General features: G+C 46.5%; 1 protein-coding gene across 4 annotated transcripts in view; it reads left to right on the top strand.

Annotated features, from left to right (window-relative positions):
* The window catches only part of rerea (arginine-glutamic acid dipeptide (RE) repeats a), a 132,272-nt gene that overhangs the window by 106,786 nt on the left and 3,273 nt on the right, over positions 1-22,213 (top strand). For all 4 annotated transcript variants that reach the window (XM_082518710.1, XM_082518711.1, XM_082518712.1 and 1 more), the window contains 11 exons: positions 387-486; positions 1,188-1,286; positions 8,236-8,316; positions 17,145-17,307; positions 17,430-17,522; positions 18,066-18,265; positions 18,444-18,605; positions 18,700-18,813; positions 18,907-20,285; positions 20,924-21,146; positions 21,247-21,967. In XM_082518710.1, the coding sequence (XP_082374836.1) occupies positions 387-486; positions 1,188-1,286; positions 8,236-8,316; positions 17,145-17,307; positions 17,430-17,522; positions 18,066-18,265; positions 18,444-18,605; positions 18,700-18,813; positions 18,907-20,285; positions 20,924-21,146; positions 21,247-21,967 (3,335 nt within the window). The remainder of the gene's footprint in view (positions 1-386; positions 487-1,187; positions 1,287-8,235; positions 8,317-17,144; positions 17,308-17,429; positions 17,523-18,065; positions 18,266-18,443; positions 18,606-18,699; positions 18,814-18,906; positions 20,286-20,923; positions 21,147-21,246; positions 21,968-22,213) is intronic.

Raw genomic sequence — 22,213 nt, forward strand, 5'->3', positions numbered from 1 at the left:
GTCCAGTTAAATTTTATACATGGCCCCCTATTATGAATATGCGACTTTATGAAAATGGTCATAATTCTTGAAGGGTTAATGAAATACTTGAATTAAAGCTGAAAGTCTGCACTTGAATCACATGTTTGTTTGACTCTAAAACTTAATCATATAATTGCAGATATGCACATAAATGGACTGCGCGATCATGTTTGTTCAGTCAGGTGACCTCTGTGTTTCAATATTGAGGTAGTGTGCAGGCTGTTTATTCAACATTATGTGGTTAGCCACGTTTGAATGGCAGGAACTGTTTCCAGGTGTCCTCTGCTTATGTTTGTGTGGGAATGATTAGCTAGATTTGTGGCTTTTCCTTTAAAAACGTTACATCATCTGTGTCACGTCCACAGGAGCATGGCTGCCTTCGCAGGGATGTGTGATGGAGGCTCAACAGAAGATGGGTGTCTAGCAGCGTCTCGAGATGACACTACATTAAACGCACTTAACACTGTAAGTAGCCTTGCAGCAAGTCTTAATACTGCGAGCCGAGCGTGCATCACAGAAAATGAACAGAGTTAACGATGAATCGCAGAGATTTGTACGGTGCGTTCAGCTGTGATTTCACTGTGCAGTGATTTGCAGTGATAAGTCCTTTTCAGCAAACCCATCCTCAGGAGCCGGCAGTGCATTAGGCATAACGCGAGGTTTGTCCGTCGGATTGATAATGAATACTGGAGGAATTGAGAGCAAGAAAGAGATTATAATCACCATAAACAGGGCATCTATATTCCAAATCTATAAACTGGAAAATTAACATAGCGGGCAGGTCACTGTCTCTTGACCTTACTCTCCATTTGCAATTCCAATGAGTGATGCTTGTTTATTCTCAGAGGAAGAGCTCCAGCGCTGTCTGCTTCGCCCAGCCGAATGTGACACAAAGCTTAAAAGAAGCACGGCAATTGATTTTGTCACTGTTATTGTTGTTATATCTAGGCTGGGGTCTTGGGTCTTTAGTGTGTGACATCCCTCTCATTTATAGTAACAGCTTCAGTCACACCTGGATGTAAAATCTTTTTGCGTTGCTTTCTGAGCTCATTAAAAGGTGCGGATACTACTCAGGTGCCCTTAGTGAGACTGGTTGTTTTTTTTTAAAAGCTATGTTTGTTTGCTTTCTCATTTATTTGTTGTTGTTGTTTTTTCTTCCCCTCTAGCTTCACGAGAGCAGCTACGACGCCGGCAAGGCTCTGCAGCGTCTGGTGAAAAAGCCGGTACCCAAACTGATAGAGAAGTGCTGGTCTGAGGATGAAGTGGTAAGAGAGCCATTCTTTTATGTTGTCACGCATTAGCAAACGCGTGCTGATCTAAAAATAACACGGGCTGCATAAATATTAGTTGGTTTCCACAGCGAGCTGCTGTTTTTGTCATTTCATTTCACTCTGTGCGCCTCTTGTTTGTCTGCCGTTTGACTTTAGAGGGAGCTGTTGAGACTCTTGGCCTGGCCTCACAAAACATCAGTAAAAACACTTGTCAGTTTCCAGCTCCTCCAAGGCTCAAGAGCAGCTGCATCCTGTTTATCACCCACAGAATAAATCTTTAGCATAGAAGCCTGGAAAAGGGGGAGAAGAGGGGAAAAAAGGGGGGGCTGGTAACGTTTGCCTCCATTTCAATTTCGATGTGAATTTCAGCACAGCTGTTGAAGGGCTGGGATCAGAAAATGGCAGCCCTTCTCCCTGATCAAACACTGCATCATGAGTGGGAAGGAGGGGAATGAAAGCGCCAAATTAGACCGTGTCAGAACGACTGAGCGCTCCGGCTTTGGCCTTGATGCGTTATGACACACTGCGCTGCATGTTTGTATACTCGGGCTCTTTTAAAGATAACACTGCTGAAGGATCTGACTGTAGATCTTAGAAACAAACACCCGCCTCTCTCGCTGAATGGCTGCTGTTAGTCGTTCCTCCTCCTCAATGAATCAGCCTTTCCTCTCGGTGATATTGTTTTCGTAATCCTGACGCTTGGCAGACTTTGATTCCAGCTCGTATCCAGTGGAAATGAATGGGCGTCGTTTGTCTTGTAATCAAACACGACGGACGCGTTTAAATTAAACCCTCGGCCCACGGCAGGGCCGCGGTGGATCACAACAAATTAAGTGAGCCCTCCTTTTTTGTGGACTACTTATGAGTTTGCCTTTTATTTGTGCGTTCGTATTTACACTTGCCGATGGCAGGCACAGCTGTGCAAAGGTAATCAGAGCAAGGGACGGGGCGCGGTGATGGGAGGCTTTATTGCCACACTCGACCACAGCGGGGTCGACCACAGACCACTTGTCAAAGAAACGCTGTCTCGGCAGCAGGAGACTCAGACACTAAAACAAGCTCACAGCAAATCATTTGGGCAATTTGAATAGACCGAATATTCCATTACAGTCACATCCATTATTATGTACATATATGTGTGTCTGATTGTGTTATTTTGCTGTTCCACTGGGAGATGATGTGCTGAAACCGTCACCCCGCTGCTCTCTGTGTTCTGCTCCATTCACTCATTCATTTATACGGATTCATCTCACCGTGCTGACGGCGTTATGTAACAAGAGCCGAGGAGCTGTTGGGGAGTCCGGTACGCAGCGTCTGCCATGTTCTGTCCCAAAAGCGTTTTGTGTCTGCGGGTGGAGGCAGTCAGCAGGATTTCACCTGCAACACAGCGTCTGCCGCCCGGGGGGGGAGCAGCATCTTGACTCTTGGCCAAGGACACGGCTTCCACTGATCTGATCACCACTTGTGCCTTTTCAGCCCTGCAGCCTTGAGGGACAGGTGTAAATGCAGCTCCAACCTTGACGTACTCGCAGAAACCAGCCCTGCTGCTCTTCATTTATTCATCATCACCCCCGTCGCTCTTCTGCCTCCTCCACCTCCTCCCTCTTGTATCTCGTCGCCTCCAGGACTGGCTTCATTATCCCTGCCTGTTCTTTTCTCACCCCAGCCATTCTCTTAGAGATGTGAATAAAAGTGACAGCAGGGACCGCTGAAATGACAGAATCAGCCTGTCTGCGGGGTCACTTGCCACCTTCCCTTCCTCCCTCTTTGACTCACATCTCCTGTCCTCCGTGTGATTACGGCTGCAGCAGCATATACTCCTGGACCTCGTCTCAACCTTCTAAACTTTGAGTGAAATGCGAATAATCTCCCCCCCCCACACGCGCACACACACATTCAAACGACAGGACCGCTGCCACAGTCATATGTTTGGCGTTTCATTACAGCTCTGGACGAAGTGACAACATCTCAAAGCAGAGTGTCGTTTGATTTTTATTGTCCTCTCGCAGGAACAGAACATTATTTCACTCCAGAAAGATTTGTGACAGTCAATCCCCGAATAATCCTTCACCGTGACATTATTAGTGCAACTGTCAGACACCGGAAATCCATCACCTTGACGCCAGCGCCAACCAAAACCCTTTGACGTGTGACTAAGGCGATGACTGCAGATTACGCCCAAGAAAAATCTCGCGTGTTTATAAAATAAAATATGAAACTGTAAATAATTTATCAGAAACATCTACTATGCGGTCTGAGCTCGTTGTAGCTGTTTCTCAGTGGGTGGTTGGGGGGCGCGTGTGGTTGATTTAACCACAATTGCAAGATTTGCAATCTTCTTTATACACAAATAAATTTTGGACTGAGCTTTGAAGTTGACTCGTACCTCAGTGTTTTCAGGCTTTACTGGAGACTTCCTGCAGCTTCAATTAGTTGTTACTAATTTAGTAATAATAATTAATCGTAAAAATAAAATATGTTCTGATTATTATCATTTTATTTGATCGAAAGAGGTAACATTGAGCTGATTTTAGTTAAAGTTATTCATTTAGATCCACTGTGTGTCTGTAGAATTCAAAGGAAATCCAGTTGTTTTATCAGTAAATTGATTCCTCTGCACCTTCTGGCCCTTCAGACTTTGCTGAAGGTCATCATAATGAAATGTGGCTTCACCCGAGGCTGCTGTCATTCCTTCTAGTAAATAAGCGGTGCTAATAATGCGCCGGCCAACAGGAGGTGCCCTATAAACAATCAGAAGCAGCAGCCGTGCCGTGTGTGTCGCCACGTCACAGATAGCGAGGCTGATCTACGACTGCTGCAGGGCGGGAGGTCTATTCCTTAGCCAGCTGCACTCTGTTGCGGCTTATCTCCGGCTGTTTCTTGGGCTGATGGATGACTGGAGCAGGGCCTCCGACAGCAACGAGGTGGGGAGGGGGGGAACGAGGGAGAAGAGCAGAGTAGCGGCCCCCCAGTGGTAGAATACAAACCTGCAGAGCCGAGCTGACACCCAGCAGACGGATAAAATGCAACACACCTCCCTGTTTCCCGTGCCGCAGGCTATGTTTAATGTCAACAGCAAAATTTATTCCCTTTATTGTGCCAGCAGTGTGTTTCTTTTATTTAGGAGACGGTTGTTGTTTGATAACTAAGTAGCAGGCAGGATGGGTGTGTGCTGGAATTTCCTGCCACCTTTTGTGTCACTGCAAGCAAAAGAAAGCAGTGGATGTTGCTTTGCTTTGCAGAGGATCAGGATACTCTCACATTTGTTGTTTTAAAAAAATAAATAAATTGAGGGCGGGGTGACTTTTAGGTCTTTTACAGAAAAGTTAAGGCTTATAAAATATACTTTATGGTTGTAATTGCGGGACAACAGTGCAAATTTTAGCATATCTACATAGATTGTGCTTTCTGTGAGGTGTCTGTACAAAGAGGATGTGGGTAGTCTCTTGTCTGTCAGTGCGGTTCCCCCTATTCAAGACTGTTGTGATTTCCTTTCTGCTCACCAGGCCCGAAGTAACGGGCTGATGTTTCATAACAGACACGTGTGTGTGTGTGTGTGTGTGTGTGTGTGTGTGTGTGTGTGTGTGTGTGTGTGTGTGTGTGTGTGTGTGTGTGTGTGTGTGTGTGTTTTTCTTTGCTTTTTGTTTTTGGCTAGCTGACTGATTGCCCTCTGGGTTTATTCGCAGCAGGCTCGGAAAGGTCAGCTTTTAACAACAAGTCAAGTATAATGACTCCATATTGAGTGGAAGTAGCTTTGTTTGCTGCTGTGCTGGTCTTGCGTCAGTGTTTTTATGGAATGACATTTAGCGGGAATTATGTCCTGTGTGTGTGTGTGTGTGTGTGTGTGTGTGTGTGTGTGTCTGAGTCTGAGCCTGTCTTTGTGATATTATCTTTGCGCCCATGTTTGCATTTATCTTAACCAGTTTTACTGCTTCGAACAATCACCTCTCAAGCAGGAAGTGCCTGCACGCAACAAAGGGCTATTTAATGCCTTTTTTCCTTTCTTTTCTCCTCCTTATTTTTCTTATTTTACGTCTCCTCTCTGGGCTTACAATAGTGCACTGTTGGACTCGGGGCGGAAACTCGGGGCGGGTAAAAAGCGCCAGCGCTCTGGAACACGCTCAGAGAGAGACGCCTGTTGTTTCTGCACAGCGGATGGCTATTTGGTAGCGCTTCCACCACCCAGCTGCCCCCCTCTCCCCTTCTTGCTCACTCACTCACTCCCTCTCTCTCTCTCCCCCCCCCTTGCTCAGCTTGCTCTGCCTCTCCGAGCCCCTCCTCTGCCGCTGTGTTGCCTAGCAACCAAGGGCTGGAGCAATCGGAGCAGGGGCAGAGCGATTCGGGGAGCAGATTGGCAGATGATTTATTAGCTGGGCTGGAGAGCAGTGAGCCCAGGCAGCTGAAATGGAGCCTTAAACTGGAGCCGACATGTAGAGAAGGGAGGAGGGAGCCAGCGAGAGAAAGAAAACGAGAGGGAGGGAGAGCACGCATGCAGCTCCTCTGTGGAGATGAACGGGCGCACTGAGTAAATAGTACAGTTGGGGGGGAAACATAATTAAGGTGACATAATTAGGACAGATGCAGGCTGCACGGGCAGGTCTAATTGATTTTTGACGTAGAAGCTCTGCAGGCTCAGGTAAAGCTGAGACATGGAAATTTATCCTCAGCACCACCTCACCCCTCATCCACCTTATCATCTGGTCTACCTCAGGTTCAGGTTTATTAAATATTTGTGAATCCTCGGGTAGTTTTCCTCTTGTTTTTCCCCCGCAAACATTTGTGAAGCTAATACTTCAGCTGGTTATTTACTCGGTTTTGTCAGCGCCTGTCAAACAAACCCTGAAATAGGCCTTCCACCGGTGCTCTGTTGCTCTCTAGACTGCTTTTGAGTGACAGTGTAAATAGTAATCTCCCCCTTAACCCCCTTGAGTGGTCGGAAATTTTTTTTTTTTTTTCCCGTTGCATGTGGTGCTGGTGTTAGAGACGGCTCCATCTACTGGCTAATCAGCCGCTACACCTTCAAGCTGATGAATGCAAATTAGCTGCTGTCTCATGACACTTACAGGACAGGCCGTTTTGTTAAGCTGTCAGCTGAGCGCGACTAGCTTTTTGATCAGGCCCTTTTGTGTTTGCTTGTTTAGTCTGGTTTAATTTCGACCTGTGCCTTCTTTCTTTATGTTTTTGTCTGCACAATAACAAAGCAGAGCTGGAAAATTTGAGAATATCAAGTTTGCTTGTGTTAAGGACGTAAGTATAGTAATTCACAAAGCTCTCTCTCGCCTGTAATTTTCCCTGAAAGACAGTTGTGCTTCGCAGCAGGCTGCGTTACTTCTGTAAATTCGGCTTTTGTTCCCCCACCAAAATGAGGTATGTAAACAATCTGTGGTTGCATAACATACTGTACATGGCATGGAAAATGAACTCCGGACAACACAGGAGAGGCTCCATATCTGGTTTTCCCTCCCACTTGTGTCCTTTCCACCGTGTCCAAGACCTTTCTCCACACAAATTGTGTCAGCCTGGCTCCCCTCTCAGGCGGGCAGCTAGTTTTGCCTCTGTGCAGGCTCACTCCATGCTGTAGTTTCCTCACAAGGAAATAGAAACCTGTGTAGTTTCAGTCGCAAGCATTGGCTTAGGTTTCTGTGTGTGTGTGTGTGTGTGTGTAGTGTGTGTGTGTGTGTGTGTGTGTGTGTGTGTGTGTGTGTGTGTGTGAGTGAGAGGGGTGGGTAGAGAAGTAAAGCTTGCCCATTCAGTGCTAGAGGCTGAAATGAAAGCTGTGCCTAACACTAACATGAAGCACAGGACTCCACTTCGGGTTTTCCATCCTGCTGCAAACCAGAGGCTCTCTTGCAGAAAGATCACATGTAAAGCCTTCCCCTTTGTAGTGGAAGAGCAGAGAGTGACAAGCTATTTCTTTCTTGTTAAAAAAAAAAAACATAAGAAGAACGACGTCCTGTCGGAGACATTGTGGATTTACCCCCCTTTAATTTTCCCTTTACCTGTGGGTGGACGTAGAGATTTGTGCTGTGCTCCCCGAGGACTTTTCTCTGCTTTTCTTTTTTTTTTTGCTGGAGTTACTTGGTGGAAACGGTTGGCTGAGATCACTGTGGAACGGGGCTCGCCTCTGGAGCAAGAAAGTAAACCCTTTGGTTGTCTGCTTCGCTGGTTATGAATGTTTTTCAGCCGTCGCTTTTTATGGCTCGCAGTCTGTGGCTCTTAAAGGAGAAGAAATATATGTAGGTTGCTCTGATTTTTGGGGGCTTTCCGACATTGTTTTTTCTTTTTGTTTTTTTGTGCTCACATTGAGGTAAGGGCTCTCGTTGACGTTCAGTTTATTTTTAATGTCAGATTAAATCCAGTGTCACAAAGTAGCCTTCTCTGTCATCGTGTAGTTCACCTCACTTAGAAAGAATTCTTTTTTTTGGACATTTAAATTTTTCTGGGGTTTGTTAGATTGCCAAAATATAACGGCAGAATTAGAAACGGAGTGCCACGCACAGAGAGGCATCTTCAAGTTTAGCTTTTGACTTTGAACTTTCACTTGGGAGATTAACAACACGTTTGGCACGTCTGCTGTTGTGTTTGTTTTCACATTAGATCGTGTTTGTCTAACTGTATGTTCTGCGCTCGTGAAACGACGAGCTTAATCTCAGCGTCTCTCCCTGCCTTGCCTGTCATTTCCTCTCTGGTTTTGCCCTGACATGGCTGTGTTTGCTCCGGAGTTTAAACGGCTGTAGAGGTTTATAAAAAACACAGCAAACCTCAGACGACCGCAGACTAGCGAAATGAAAACAATGTTCTTTGTCGTGGTGTTAAGCAGAAAACTTTATTCTGTGGTACTTTAGCTGACTTAACATATACTCACTGCTCTCTTTTTTTTCTTTCCCTCTCCCCCCCTCTTTCTCTCGTTCTCTCTCTCTTCCTCTGTGCAAAAAAATTGCAGAAGCGCTTCATTAAAGGGTTGAGACAGTTCGGCAAAAACTTCTTCAGGATCCGGAAAGAGCTGCTGCCCAACAAAGAGACGGTAAGCTCGTTTATTTCTCTCTGTGCCACTGATACAAAAACAGAGAAACTGAAGCATTTGCAGTTTCCTTGTAAGTTACAGAAAGCAAGTTTTAGTTTAATGCTGTGAGGCCTTATTGTTAAGAAGCGCTGCTTGCCAACAACTCTAGCGTAGTATTATCACATCAGGCTCAGGGGAAAATAATAATATTAATATTAAAAATACTTGTTTGCACCTGAGTGTAAACCTGAGCTTAAATGTACTTCCCAGGCAAGTTACACACTCAACATTAATTAGCACCCTCTGTTAGCAAGTAGTAAACAAGTAGTGCAGATGTGATTTGAACCACTGTGTTTACAGCATATGTCAGCTCTGTGGAGAAGCCTGCTTTATCTCATGTTTGTGCTACAGTGCTTTATTATTAGCACTTGGGATTTTTCCTTTCCTTCTCTTGGTCTTTCAGCCATTTTCAGAGCAAACTAAAGGGCAATGCGATGTCTTCCACTAGGATTACAAAGCAATAAACGTGACTGTTTGAACATCAACAAAGTTACATTTGTGTCTGGCCTGGTAGAGAGAATCAAAGGCCATAACTTTGATTACTGTCATTTAATCAAACCTAAGCTAGTATTTTTTTTAATCTTATAAATTCAGAGAATTGTTTCCTTCTTAGCTGATTGGAGAGGAAAATGTTTGTACACTCCAAACTTTTGCAACTGGAGATTATTGTGCCTGCGGTTAGAGGTAGCTTCCTGTTGGTTGTATCGTATGCCTCCTTTAAACAAAAGCTTTGTCACTGACTGCCAAAGTTGTTTTGTACCTCTCGCACTTTGTAAATGTGTTATTTATGTACATAAGCAGAGGGAATTTCCTCCTGTCAGCAGCTCCCTGCTCTTCGTGCGGGTGTGTGTCGTAATCGTTATTGAACGTCCGTGTGACCCGTGCCACAGTACAAACAGGTCAGATTCAGGCCTGGCAATGATTAACAGCAGCTCACCTCGTTCAGTGTGAACTTTGTGTTGGAAACAAAACACAGAAGCCACACTGTTTTTGTGCTTTTACTTCTTTAGATATAAAACCTCGTAAAGGGCTCGACCTGCATTTTTATTTTGCCTGTAATTGGCTGCAGAGCGAACAGGTTCATGTTGCTTCAAAGCCTTTAGACTCGGCTGTTAAATAATTCTTAGATATACATTTTGATTCATGAAACAGTGCAGACTTTGCTGTTTCTGCGAGGCTGCTCCTGCTGGAAGTGTGCCGATATAGTGCTGACACAGACATCAAAGGAAAATCAAAGGTGTTTGTCATACTTTTCATCTGCTTCATTTCCTCGCCTGCTCTGAGGTGAGGGTACGTCAGCCCTCCTTTTCTAAAACCCGCAACATATCCTGTAATATTTTTACACCCCAACGCTTTAGTGTCGTCTCCTTTTGTGCTACTTTTTTTTTCATACTTTATTCCTCAAAACCAATTTGAGTCTCTTGAATAAGAGATTAAAGTGTATGAATACTGTTTCCTCGCAGAGGGTTTCTTCAATTATTTTTACTGGTTTTGAAATATATGACTAGTCCAGTTGATTGGCTATAAAGGAGGTATTAATGCACTTCAACCTGGAGGGGGGAGTCTATTTGGCAGGAGAGGTAATAGACCTCCTCCAGGATATGGGCCTGCCACCACCACAGAGCAGAGAAAGATTAATTTTTCCCCCTGCAAATGGAAAATAAACTGGCCTTTAAATATGAAAAGATGACTGGGAGAGCACGGAGAGGGTAGTAGCGTCCTATGAAAAAAGGGAGTAAAATGGGCATTGGCTCAAAAGAGCCAGTAAAGTCTGTGTTTTCACACAGACTTTACATCTTTGCTTATGACTGAGCTTGTTTTTGTGCTGCTTGGCTGATCGGAGCAAGTGCCAGCTAATACCCGGAGGAAAGTGCCCATTTATTTTCTCCCTCCTCATTCCCAAATCCCAGATCTCCAGAACATGAGAACAACAATATCTCTAGATATTTTAGGTGTGGGAAATAACAGAGATTTTTCCCATTATCTCCAGTCTCTCTCTGTCTCTCTCTCTCACACACACACACTATTCCAGTTGCATGAAAGAAGATGTATGAGTCCTGAGCGGAGCGCACAGCACAAAGCCCAGAGGTCCGGTACCGCGCGCCCGGCCCTCACTGCTCCTCCCGCTAGCTCCTATTAGCCGCGCTGCCCCTGAAGCGTCAGCACGGCTCGAACAGCCAGTGCCAAGGGTAAGCACCCAGCGCTGTGTAAACACACCAGGCCCGACTAGCACTCAGGAATGCCTTATATAAAGTCACATAAAGGCCCACAGGGGGAAGTGGGTGGATGTGTCGCCTGACCGTCTGCAACTGGCCACCATTTCCTTCACTCACGAGAGGACGTCATGGAACACGATCTGCTGCCTTCAGTGTTTAAACAACCGAATATGCTGAAATGGTAGATCACAGATAACTACGCGCCTGATATTTTCACTGGGAGCGTTTTCATAAAGAACATCAACAGACGGTGTTTGCCAAACTGATTTAAATCGGCGACTGCTTAGTTTGCCGTGCAGCTCGACAGAGAAATTGACAGCTGAAAATTAGATCAAATTAGAGAGTTTTGGCCCATTTCCTTGCAGGACCGAGCCCAGACGACGTCACTGGTGGAAAAGGGTACAGCACGAGCAGCAGCAGATTGCAAATGAGAACGTATTGCAATACCTGGGCTTTTACTACTTTAAAGACAGACTGTTTTCAGTGTGCAGACAACAGTGTTACTCAGCAAAGTAAAATATGCATGACAGCGTAAAGAACACTGATGTAAAAGCAACTCATGCCTGAAATTATATTCAGTACAGGTTGTCTCTTTGCGTCCTGTGAGATTTTAAATTGCATGAAAACACTGGTAATTTACTTACTTCATGCACACATAAGTGTATTATACTCTATATTTCTAGATCAAGAAAGTGTTTCACAATACAACTCAGAGCAGCCTTAATCTAATAAAGTCAGTGAAGCAGTGTAAAACAATTTACAGGCATAGGACAAAAGCATCTGAGTGTGTGTGAGAGCTTTCTTTCCCTACCAGCTTCCCTACTGGTTTCTCTTTGCTCCATGTTTAAATATTTAACTTCATAAAGGCCTAGCATTATCACCAAGACGACTCCGTAATTGTAGTTCGGTCATATATATTAGATGGTGGTGTCGTTTTAGTAATGTTACAGCCCAGAATGTCAGCTGTAATCCGTGTAGATGTAGAGGGCAGGAAAGGTGGGGGGGGAGATAAAACGCTAAAACTGATTTGGTGAGACGTTTTTATGCTGCTGGTTCCTGCTTTGTTTTTGGCACAGAGCGGGAAAAAGACAGAAAGGTGCTTTGGCAGCGCATTAGAAAAGCTAACACAGGTGAAGCCACAGTGTGCGTTTTCTTCTTGTTAACGTCACGCATTGAACAAGCGCTCTCAGTCAGCAAACAGTTAGCATCCAACACCAACTGGTGAGTTTATTGGAGCTTTAATTTATCAGCTTCCTGCAGTTTGTTATCATTCTAGCGCGTGCGCTCATTTTCAGGTCCACACAGAGATGCTAGATCTGAGCTGTATGTCTGATTTTTAAAGGAGGCGATGTGCCGAGCGCTCCTTACAGCATCTTCTTCTCTCGGAGAAAAAAGGAACCACTCGGTCCCCGAAGGCCCTGTCATTTATGGGACGCCCAACAGGAGAACGGTGTTCCCAACACAACCTCACGCAGTAGATGTTTGCCCCGGTACAATCTGTACAAACGTCGCATTGAATTCATTGCCATGTCCTCAGCTCAGCAGCCAGAACTTCGGGGATGAGTGTGATTATAAATACTTAGGTTGAAACACTAATTAAACCAGCGGCAAACTACAGGAGCCTGGTCCAGTTGGCAGCAGCTGTCGGCGGTGTGACAGAACAGCTTCCGCGTTTGGTAAATGATATAACTTGTTTAGGCAGTGAAATCGCTGCCGGCTGATGGAAGCTCAACCAGCACGTATTGATGTTCTTTTAACAGACCACAGGCAATTTAGCGCAGCTGAGTGTAGGCAAAATCTTTTTTCAGCCTAATAGACGGAGCCCAGAGAGCCAGAGCTCCTGTGTAATTGAGTTCTTTGGTAGGCTTCATGTTGTGAGTTTTGTTTTTGTTTTTTTAGGGGAGGGGAGACTAGCTTATCAGCAGAACACGCAGGATCGACCCTCCAGCAAAAAAGGCACTGTTGCCATCCAATCTGCTTTCACTGGCCAAATCGCTTACAGCAGGAAAAACACGAGTGCTGATTCTTCAGCATGTGCATCCCTGACCTGTGAAAGCAGAGCTTATTCAGTCATTCTCCGGCAGAAAGGCGCTGCGCAGCAGGGAACGGCTGTCTATTTAGCCGCCTTTCACATGCACCCCGCTCCACCAGCCAAGATCTTTTCACTATTCAGTCTTTCTTCGTTTTTGAGGCATCGCTATGGTGTAGGTGTGTTTTTGAATTCATCACATACTGTACATGTGCCTAGTAGCTTAAATATTTGGCCTTGTCATTTAGTTTCACACAACACAAACACAAATAAATGACGCAAGGAGGGAAAGTGTAGTTTGGTAACGCTAAGCACTAATAGTTTTTATTCCACCTGACATAACGATGTTTTATTTATTATTGGAAATTTGTAAATCCAGAACTAGACTCTGGTGTCACTGGCTGCATATAATATAAAAAGTTTGGAAGCGCACATTTCTGTCATCTTTACCATTTCGGCAACTTTAATAAAAATCCTGATAATTTCTAAAATAAACTTTCACTGAAACATATTAAATGGGACGCACAAACCCACTGAAGCACATACACGTTCATAAAGTTACGCCCTCCAGTTACATTCATGGTGAGGATGATGGCGAAGTCGCGCACGCTCCAGACAGTCTGTCATGGGCGACGGAAGAGTTGGGAGTCCACAGGTCCAGCTCATGTATAATTAAGCCCTGGCTTGATTTAGCTCAGAAATACTTCCCCTTTCACCTTACTGAAATGAAGCAGGAAGCAGTCCTCCCTGCTCTGACTGCAGGCTGTGGAGGAAGCAGGAGTAGCGCAGGTTCATGCTGCACTAATGGTTGTTTACACAACTCGCTGTCAGCCACCAGAACCTAGAAATCACACGCTCCCAGCCCTCTCTGCTCCCCGACCGCCTTAAATTTTTAGCAGAGATTTTTATTTGCTGTGAGATTTTCAGGACTGGTTTGTGGTTGGGATTCAGTGTTGATTGTCCATTGTTCTCCGCTGCTGGCTTTCTTTTTTTCTTTTTTTTTTATATTCCTCCCTCTCGACTCTCCTCGGCACTCAGCCCTCCCCCTCCTCGGCTCTCCCCTGTTCTCTCCTCCTTCCCCTGCTCTTGCCAATAACGGCCTTAACCGTTTGGCTTCATGTCAAAGCAGAGGCCTTTTGTGGCTCTGTCACAAATCTGCCAGGAAAAACAGAAACCATCTGTTCAGGCCTGGGCCTGAGAGGAGATGAGGGTGTAAATACACGAGTTTAGCCCTCGCCCTCAGCTCTACCCGTGTACATACGACCACCGAGCTCACCCTCAACCAGCGCTCCCACCCACAATTACACTGCAGCCTAAAGTGGTTAACCCTTTCAGTCAAAATCTGGCCTCAGGAGGAATTTTCCTAATTTCGTCACCTGCTAACCTCTGTTAGCAGCTGTTTGTGAGAATAATATTACAGTAAGGTTAAAATACAAAAGTCACGCATCTCTATATGCATGCTTTATGAACTCGAACTGCAAGTATTTAATTTAAAGCAATAGCACAACAATCACTATGAACATATTTTTTTAAATAACTGCACATCTTTATGTAGATGACCATTTTAAGTGGCAGTAACTGGAACGGAAGGCCTGAGCGCCCTGATATGAGGGTAAGCCCTTCCCTTGCTGGATAATCCACCGGCCAGAAAGCTCCTGCAGATGGAAGCAGCCTAAAAGGCCTAATAATACTGAGCTTATGTTGTCACTATCTCATGTTCTGCAAAGCAGCAGCAGCACACTCTGTGCCGCTCTGCAGCGATTTAGTGGACTAGGGAGAAAATTATGCTGCAGAAGCCTTGGGACTATGTAAATTTGTCTTTCAGCTGTTTTAGATGCAGGTTTGTTTAGTTGTTTCTTTTATGGACGTGTTAATTTTATGAAGGGAGGGGAAAAAGACATGGCATCAGTAGGTAAAACACAAACCTGCTTCCACAACGGCCAAACGGGGAGAATAAACTGCGAGGTAACTGGAGTTAAATTGTTGCTGCGGGCATGTGGCAGCATGATAAAGTGGCTCTGATGCAGAAAAGTCTTCAGTCGGTGTGAGAGACGGGACTTGCACAACTTCAGAGGACCCAAATCTGTCAGTCTCACTGTGACACAAATGTATTGCACAAAGCTTCTCTCACGTGCAGCATGTTCACATCGGGCTGTTTCTCTGCACAACACGTTCACTGTGCTCACAGTCCTTCCTTTATCAGTGCGACTGCACTACACAGTTATTACAGTTCTATGATTTTGAACGAGCTTTTATTATTATTTTTATTTTGTTGTGATTTTTTGCTTTGGATTCAGTCTTGTTTCAGTTAGTTTTCAGTGCAGGTTTGCTCATTTCAGTTTGAAGCGAGATTTCGGAAAGTCACCACAGATATAATTTTTTTTTAAAAACAGGAGATTTTGAAAGCAGTTGAGTCTTAATGGACATGTATATCAAAGCCTCATAAGGCAAGTTTTGGCAAAAAACAAAAAAAACACCGAACACTAAAATTGAGGATATTTTCTCTTTATTTTCATTTTAGTTTGAATTAGGTTCACAAACATCTATTTTTTTTAATTCATTTTAGTTACCTGCAACCTAGTTTTAGTTAACCATGCTATACTTGCTGCATTCAAATTTAAAATCTGTGTATATTACAGATATTATTGTACTTGCAGACATTTCCACTGCATCATGTTTGTACTGAATTTGCTGAACTGTGCTTCTTGTTTTCCTCTTTTTTATTTACATCTAGCTGCACCAGCTCATCACCACACCTGTTAATTCCCATTCAAAAGCCCAAGTTAATGTTTTCATTAGCCCCTGCCTAATGTAATGGTACTTGACACAGCGTAAGTGATGGAGAGGCAGGGTGACCTTTCCTTGTGTCTGCCAAGCTGTTGCTGAGGCCGTGTACTTGTCAACCCGCAGCGAGGAGGCAGAGAGGCACTGCTGAGAACAGTCATTAAGCACAGAGCAAAGCCAGCGCTCGGCACCACTCGACACTTTTGATCTGCACATTTCAATTAGATTTCACATCAGGATGCCCGCCTTCTTTCAGTTAGCACCTGCGCCCTTCCCCTTCCCAACTGGCTGGCAGGTTGAAGTGGGAGGCGCACAAGAAAGGCCACAAAGTTCTGTCGCCGACTGAAACGGCAGCAGCATAATGTAGCTTTTAGGTGATAATATAATCAGTATCCATGTGCTTTTTTATCTTAAAGCCCACTGCATGTGGAATCCATCCACCAATCCAGATAAAGCCTCCACCAGCTCGTGGGGTTTGAGACTGTTTTCGGCTGGAGCAGTGGTTTTCCTGGTGTAGTGCCTTAATTTACCCTGAAATGTGAGGAGGTTTCATTGAGCTCAGACACCCTCAGTAAATGTTTCCAGCACTGCTTTGCCTGATAAGGTGGATCCTGCAGGCTCTGGTAGATATGAATTTCCCCTAAGAGTTACATTGTATGTGTACGTGTGCTACGGTTCACTGGCTTTATTTTCTGTTTTTGTTAAAGTGGGGGGGGGGCTTTTCTTAGCCATTTCATCAAATCACTTCCTCCTTTTTCATGTTTCGCTACATTTTGATAGACGATATCAGGCTGTTGCTGAAAAGCTGTTAATGCATTTCAGAGAGTAATGGTGTGACTAATTAATGTCAAGTTTCTCGGCTGAAGCAGAGAAGGAAAACAATCAATAGCCATTAAACCCTGGGAGCTTTGTTGAACAGCGGTTTAACAGACCTCAGACAGTGGCTGGGTGCCCTCGGGGCTTTTGAGATTACAGGTGACTTACTGCTCACCCTGCGAACACACACTGCACCTTTTGTAAATTTGTTATAGAGTCAGTGGAAGATGACTAACAAGTGAGAGTTCACAGCGAGGCAGAAAAGGCGAAGCTTTACAGGAAACTACATAATTGCCACCGACTCCTGTTGCCAATTTTTAGGGCTTGTGTTTCACGAGTGTGGCAGGAAAGCTGCAGTTAATATGCACAGGCTGCCTCAGCAAAGTGCTTTCTGATCCATGATTGCATGTGTTAATGTTTCAGTTGGGTATTGATTTCCTGACGGCCTTTTGTACACTGGATTTATCCGCCCCGCTCGCTGGCAAGCGCACCCCTCCGAATGTTTGATTAAAGTTCAATTGACTCTTCCAGTGAAGGGGCGAGGAGCCATTTCACTCCCTATTTGTAGCGCCAAAGCTCTGCCTGACATGTTCTTTTGTTCCCATTCAACCTCCTGCCACCCAGGCAGCCACCATTGCACTGATCCTAATATCCCTGCATTCAGTGAGTCTCCTGGCCTAATCCTGGGACAGACAGGGCCGCAGCACAAACATGCCCAGCCAGCTACAAATCCTGGCATGGACTGACCCGCTCCATGGCCTTTCACTGTGAAACGCAGCACCCACTGCTAATGTGTATCCTCCACAGATTTCATTCCACCTAACTGCAGATATTTCACCTCTTTGCAATCAAAAGTGAATCCTCCCCCTTATCACAGACGCTCGTTTGCGTTCCTAAGATGTTACTGCCTGTTTTAACGGTGCCTGTTTATCGTCTTCTTTCAGGGAGAGCTGATTACTTTCTACTACTACTGGAAGAAGACTCCCGAGGCGGCCAGTTGTCGAGCCCATCGCCGACACCGTCGTCAGCCCGTCTTCCGCCGCATCAAGACACGGACCGCCTCAACTCCCGTCAACACTCCTTCACGCCCGCCGTCGAGCGAGTTCTGTACGTAGCTTTGACGTCATGGTGGCAGCTGGGAGGAGAGGGGACGGCCTGGCCTGACATATACTCGTTGGTCGGTAAAGAGATGTATGTGACGTATCTTTCTCCTTCCTTCTTCTCTCTAGTGGACCTCAGCTCAGCCAGTGAAGATGACTTTGACAGTGAAGACAGCGAACAGGAGCTAAAAGGCTACGCCTGCCGCCACTGCTTCACGACCAGTAAGATGCCACATCTCTTTTTCGTGCGCACACCCGTCATACGGACTTGCTTGGCTATTCCCGTCCTGTCTTGGGATCGGTGTGAGCCCACCCAACACAGCACTGTGTGACAGATGGGCATCAGAGTATGTCAGGACTAATTTGATCAAATCAGACATGAACCCACAGCTCGTTCACTCTCTCCACCTCATTATCCTTCCCCCTCTTTGCACACAGCTGGCTCCCATCTGAACACGCTGACGTTTCTGCCATCCAAGCAAGGGTGGCTAATAACTTGGCTTTATAGTGTTAACCCATCAAGCTCTTATTAGTAGATTACTGGGAGTTTAAATGGGGTATAAAACAGGGGACATATTAGACATTGATTTAGCGCCTGTAGTACAAACATTTTTATTCTGTTAAATATTGAAAGGAGAAATTATTTTAAGGTGGTGCCTGTATTCCTCAGTATTACTGCAGGTTGTCAGATGATTTCTGTGTGATGTTTGTGCCTCTCTGCTTGTGTGACTGTGTTATTTCACAACTGTAAATGGCTTTCCTCAGCCTCCAAGGACTGGCACCACGGGGGCCGCGAGAACATCTTGCTGTGCACCGACTGCCGCATTCACTTCAAGAAGTACGGTGAGCTGCCCCCCATCGAGAAGCCCGTGGACCCTCCGCCATTTATGTTCAAACCTGTCAAAGAGGAAGAGGATGGACTCAGCGGGAAGCATAGCATGAGGACCCGACGGAACCGAGGCTCGGTGCGCCAGCTATCCTTCTATTTTCACTTTTAGGAACCATACCCTGAGATTTATCCCTGGAGCAATCCAGACCCAGATTACAAAGAAATAAGCTCATAATCTCAAACCAAATGTTTATTTTATTCAAAGTTTGAAAGTTTTATAAATTGGGCTAAATTTTCCTTCGTTCAAACTACAGATGTCGACGCTACGTAGTGGTCGTAAGAAGCAGACAGCCAGTCCTGATGGCCGAGCCTCACCCACCAACGAGGATTTGCGCTCTAGCGGACGTACTTCACCCAGCGCAGCCAGCACTGACAGCACCGACAGCAAGACGGACTCCATGAAGAAGCCAAGCAAAGTAAGTACAGCAGAGAGTCGCTGACCCCTCGTTTTTCCTTGCATGCACCTCTGTAATGTATACTTTCTGTGTCTCTGCTGCTTTTGCTCCACAGAAGATTAAAGAGGAAGCTCCTTCACCTATGAAGAGTGCCAAACGGCAACGGGAGAAAGGAGCTTCAGACACAGAGGAGCCCGAGAGGGCCAACGCCAAAAAGTCCAAGACACAAGTGAGTCTGCTTGCTTGTGTTATCTCTGTGTTAAGGGGAGGTTGTGTAGTTGGTGTGCTGATGCGCTTCCTTTCTTCTCCTCTGTCCCCACAGGAGCTGAGTCGGCCAGACTCGCCTTCAGAATGCGAGGGAGAAGGAGAGGGAGAGGGCGAGAGCTCTGATGGGCGGAGCATCAACGAGGAGCTCAGTAGTGATCCTAAAGACATTGATCAGGACAACCGGAGCTCTTCGCCGAGCATCCCGAGCCCCCGTGACAATGAGAGCGACTCGGACTCCTCTGCCCAACAGCAGCAGCTCCTGCAGAGCCAGCACCCTCCAGTCATCCAGTGTCAACCGGGCATCTCAGCCGCCTCTTCGGCGCCCCCTCCACCCACAACCTCAGCCCCCTCACTGCCTCCGCAGGTTTCCCCTGCTGCAGCCTCCAGCTCTCTACCTCCCCAGCCTCTGCCCCAGGCAAGCCCAATGTCTCTAATCCAGTCAGGAGCATCCCTGCACCCTCAAAGGCTTCCCTCTCCACACTCACCTATGACTCAGGCTCCGCCTCCTGGCCCCCCAGTTCCACCTCAGTCATTACCCAGCCCGCATCACGGACCCATGCCTCCCATGCCTCACCCGTTGCAGCCGGGCCCCTCACACATGGCTCACCCTCACTCCATCACCCCTCAGGGATTCCCTGTGGGTCCGTCTCAGGTCCCACCCCCGCCGGTCTCTGGCCAATCACAACAGAGGGCTCACACGCCTCCTTCTCAGTCCCAGTCATCTTCTCAGAGCGGCGCCCAGCCTCCCAGAGAGCAGCCCTTGCCCCCCGCACCAATATCTATGCCTCACATCAAGCCCCCGCCAACTACACCCATCCCTCAGATACCCAACCCACAGTCTCACAAACACCCGCCCCACGTATCGGCACCTCCATTCCCTCAGATGCCTTCAAACCTGCCTCCGCCTCCTGCCCTCAAGCCTCTCAGCTCTTTATCCAACCATCATCCTCCATCAGCACATCCGCCTCCCCTCCAGCTCATGCCTCAAGGCCAGCAGCTTCAGCCTCCCCCAGCCCAGCCTCCAGTTCTCACCCAGTCACAGAGCCTCCCACCTTCAGCCAGCCACCAACCTCCTCCAGCTCCTCCTCTGCCACCCTCCGCAGCAGCCTCACATCCCAGCGGGCCACCTCAGCAACCTTTCTCATCTCATCCTTTCAGTACAGTTCTACCTCCAACCGCCCCTCCCCCATCATCATCAAACTCTATGCCTGGCTTGCAGCCTCCTTCTTCTTCGGCTCCATCCTCTTCCATCTCCATGCCACTTCCTGCCTCTGTCACCTGTGCTGGCCCGGCCACAGCAGTCCCACCCATGCACATCAAAGAGGAGCCTTTGGACGAGTCGGAAGAGCCAGAGAGCCCACCACCCCCGCAGAGAAGCCCCTCCCCGGAGCCTACAGTCGTCAATACGCCCAGCCATGCCAGCCAATCAGCACGGTACGTCTGTCAACAGCCTGAGCAAACAACAGAACATCAAACATCTGTAAAAGAGAAAAACATACACCTGCACAGGTGGCTGTTTATCAGTAGTCTGCCTGTTCTCTTATCAGGGGATACTGATTAGCTCTCCAACAAAGAGTCGCCCTCAGGTTTTAAGTCTTTAATGTAGGCAACTAATCAAATGTCCTCTGCAAAACAGGCATCCAAGGCCACAATTAGCCTCGAGCTCTGAGTAGCTGATGGTTCGGAATTATCAGAGATGGAAAACAGGGAGATTAATTACAGTGAGATGGAAGTGTATGAAGCATCCGAATATGAGTACGTGTTGCTGCCTCCCGCTTAAGTGACTCTCAGACTGCCAATGAATAGCAATGAGGAGTTTATTATAGGCTCAGCGTGGCAGGAAAAGTGAATGCTGAGGGAGTTTGTTTGCTTTTAAAACATGGACTAATGCAAGCTAATACCAGCGGTGTTTTCATCATTTATCCTGCCATTCAGTACACAAAATTTCACATGGATATGATGATCAAACCTTCTTTTATCAGTTTTTTTTTTTTTTTCCTCCAGACAAATGTCAGTTTATGAACGTAAGACATTATTTTAACGTTTTTATTTTTGTGTCTGTGTTTCTACAGTTTCTACAAGCACTTGGACCGGGGGTACAACTCGTGTGCTCGGACCGATTTCTACTTCACGCCCCTGGCTTCATCTAAACTGGCCAAGAAGAGAGAGGAAGCTCTGGAGAAAGCCAAACGGGAAGCAGAACAGAAAGCCAGGGAGGAAAAAGAGAGAGAGAGGGAAAGGGAAAAGGAGCGAGAAAGAGAGCGGGAACGAGAAAAGGAAGCTGAGAGAGCCGCGGTGAGTGGTGTAATCGTTCTTTTACTTTTATGTTTCGCACTGGTTTCGTTAAAAAAAATAAAAGTAAGAAAAACTAAGCATGATGTTCCTCTCCTCACAGAAAGCCTCCAGTTCATCTCACGAAGGCAGAATGAGCGAACCTCAGATGGCCGGCCCCGCCCACATGCGTCCACCCTTCGACGGTCCCCCGACTACTATTGCAGCTGTGCCTCCCTACATTGGCCCCGACACACCCGCCCTACGCACCCTCAGCGAGTATGCCCGGCCCCACGTCATGTCCCCCACCAATCGAAACCACCCGTTCTTTGTGTCACTCAACCCCGCAGACTCGCTGATAGCTTATCACATGCCCAGCTTATACAACGCTGACCCAGCCATGCGGGAGCGTGAGCTTCGAGAGCGGGAGATGCGCGAGAGGGAAATCCGCGAGAGGGAGCTGAGGGAAAGGATGAAACCTGGTTTTGAGGTCAAGCCTCCAGAGATGGACACACTCCACCCTTCCACAAACCCCATGGAACACTTTGCTCGCCACGGGGCCATCACGTTGCCCCCCATGGCCGGCCCTCACCCTTTCGCCTCCTTTCATCCCAGCCTGAACCCATTAGAGCGTGAGCGGCTAGCCCTTGCGGGGCCCCAGCTGCGCCCAGAAATGAGCTACCCAGAGAGGCTGGCAGCAGAGAGACTCCATGCAGAGAGGATGGCAACAGTGGCCAATGATCCCATCGCTCGTCTGCAGATGTTCAATGTCACGCCACACCACCACCAGCACTCACATATTCACTCCCATCTCCACCTCCACCAGCAAGATCCCTTACACCAAGGTAAACGAAAGCCCTGCTTAATTCATAAATGCATGACAGTGAAATTAAAAACTGAATTTAGAAGCTTTAATTACAGATGACAACTTAAGAATGAACAGATACTTTATTTAATTAAATGTTTGAAGACCAAAAGTAGAGCTCTGAGTCACTCACAGGTCAATTTAACCTGTTATCACTCTGAAATAAATATATATATTGTATTTTTGGTTATGTAGTATTAATTACTACATTTTGATTAAACATAAC

This window comes from Aulonocara stuartgranti (assembly GCF_965226115.1).
Source record: "Aulonocara stuartgranti genome assembly, chromosome: 20".
Classification (NCBI taxonomy): domain Eukaryota; kingdom Metazoa; phylum Chordata; class Actinopteri; order Cichliformes; family Cichlidae; genus Aulonocara; species Aulonocara stuartgranti.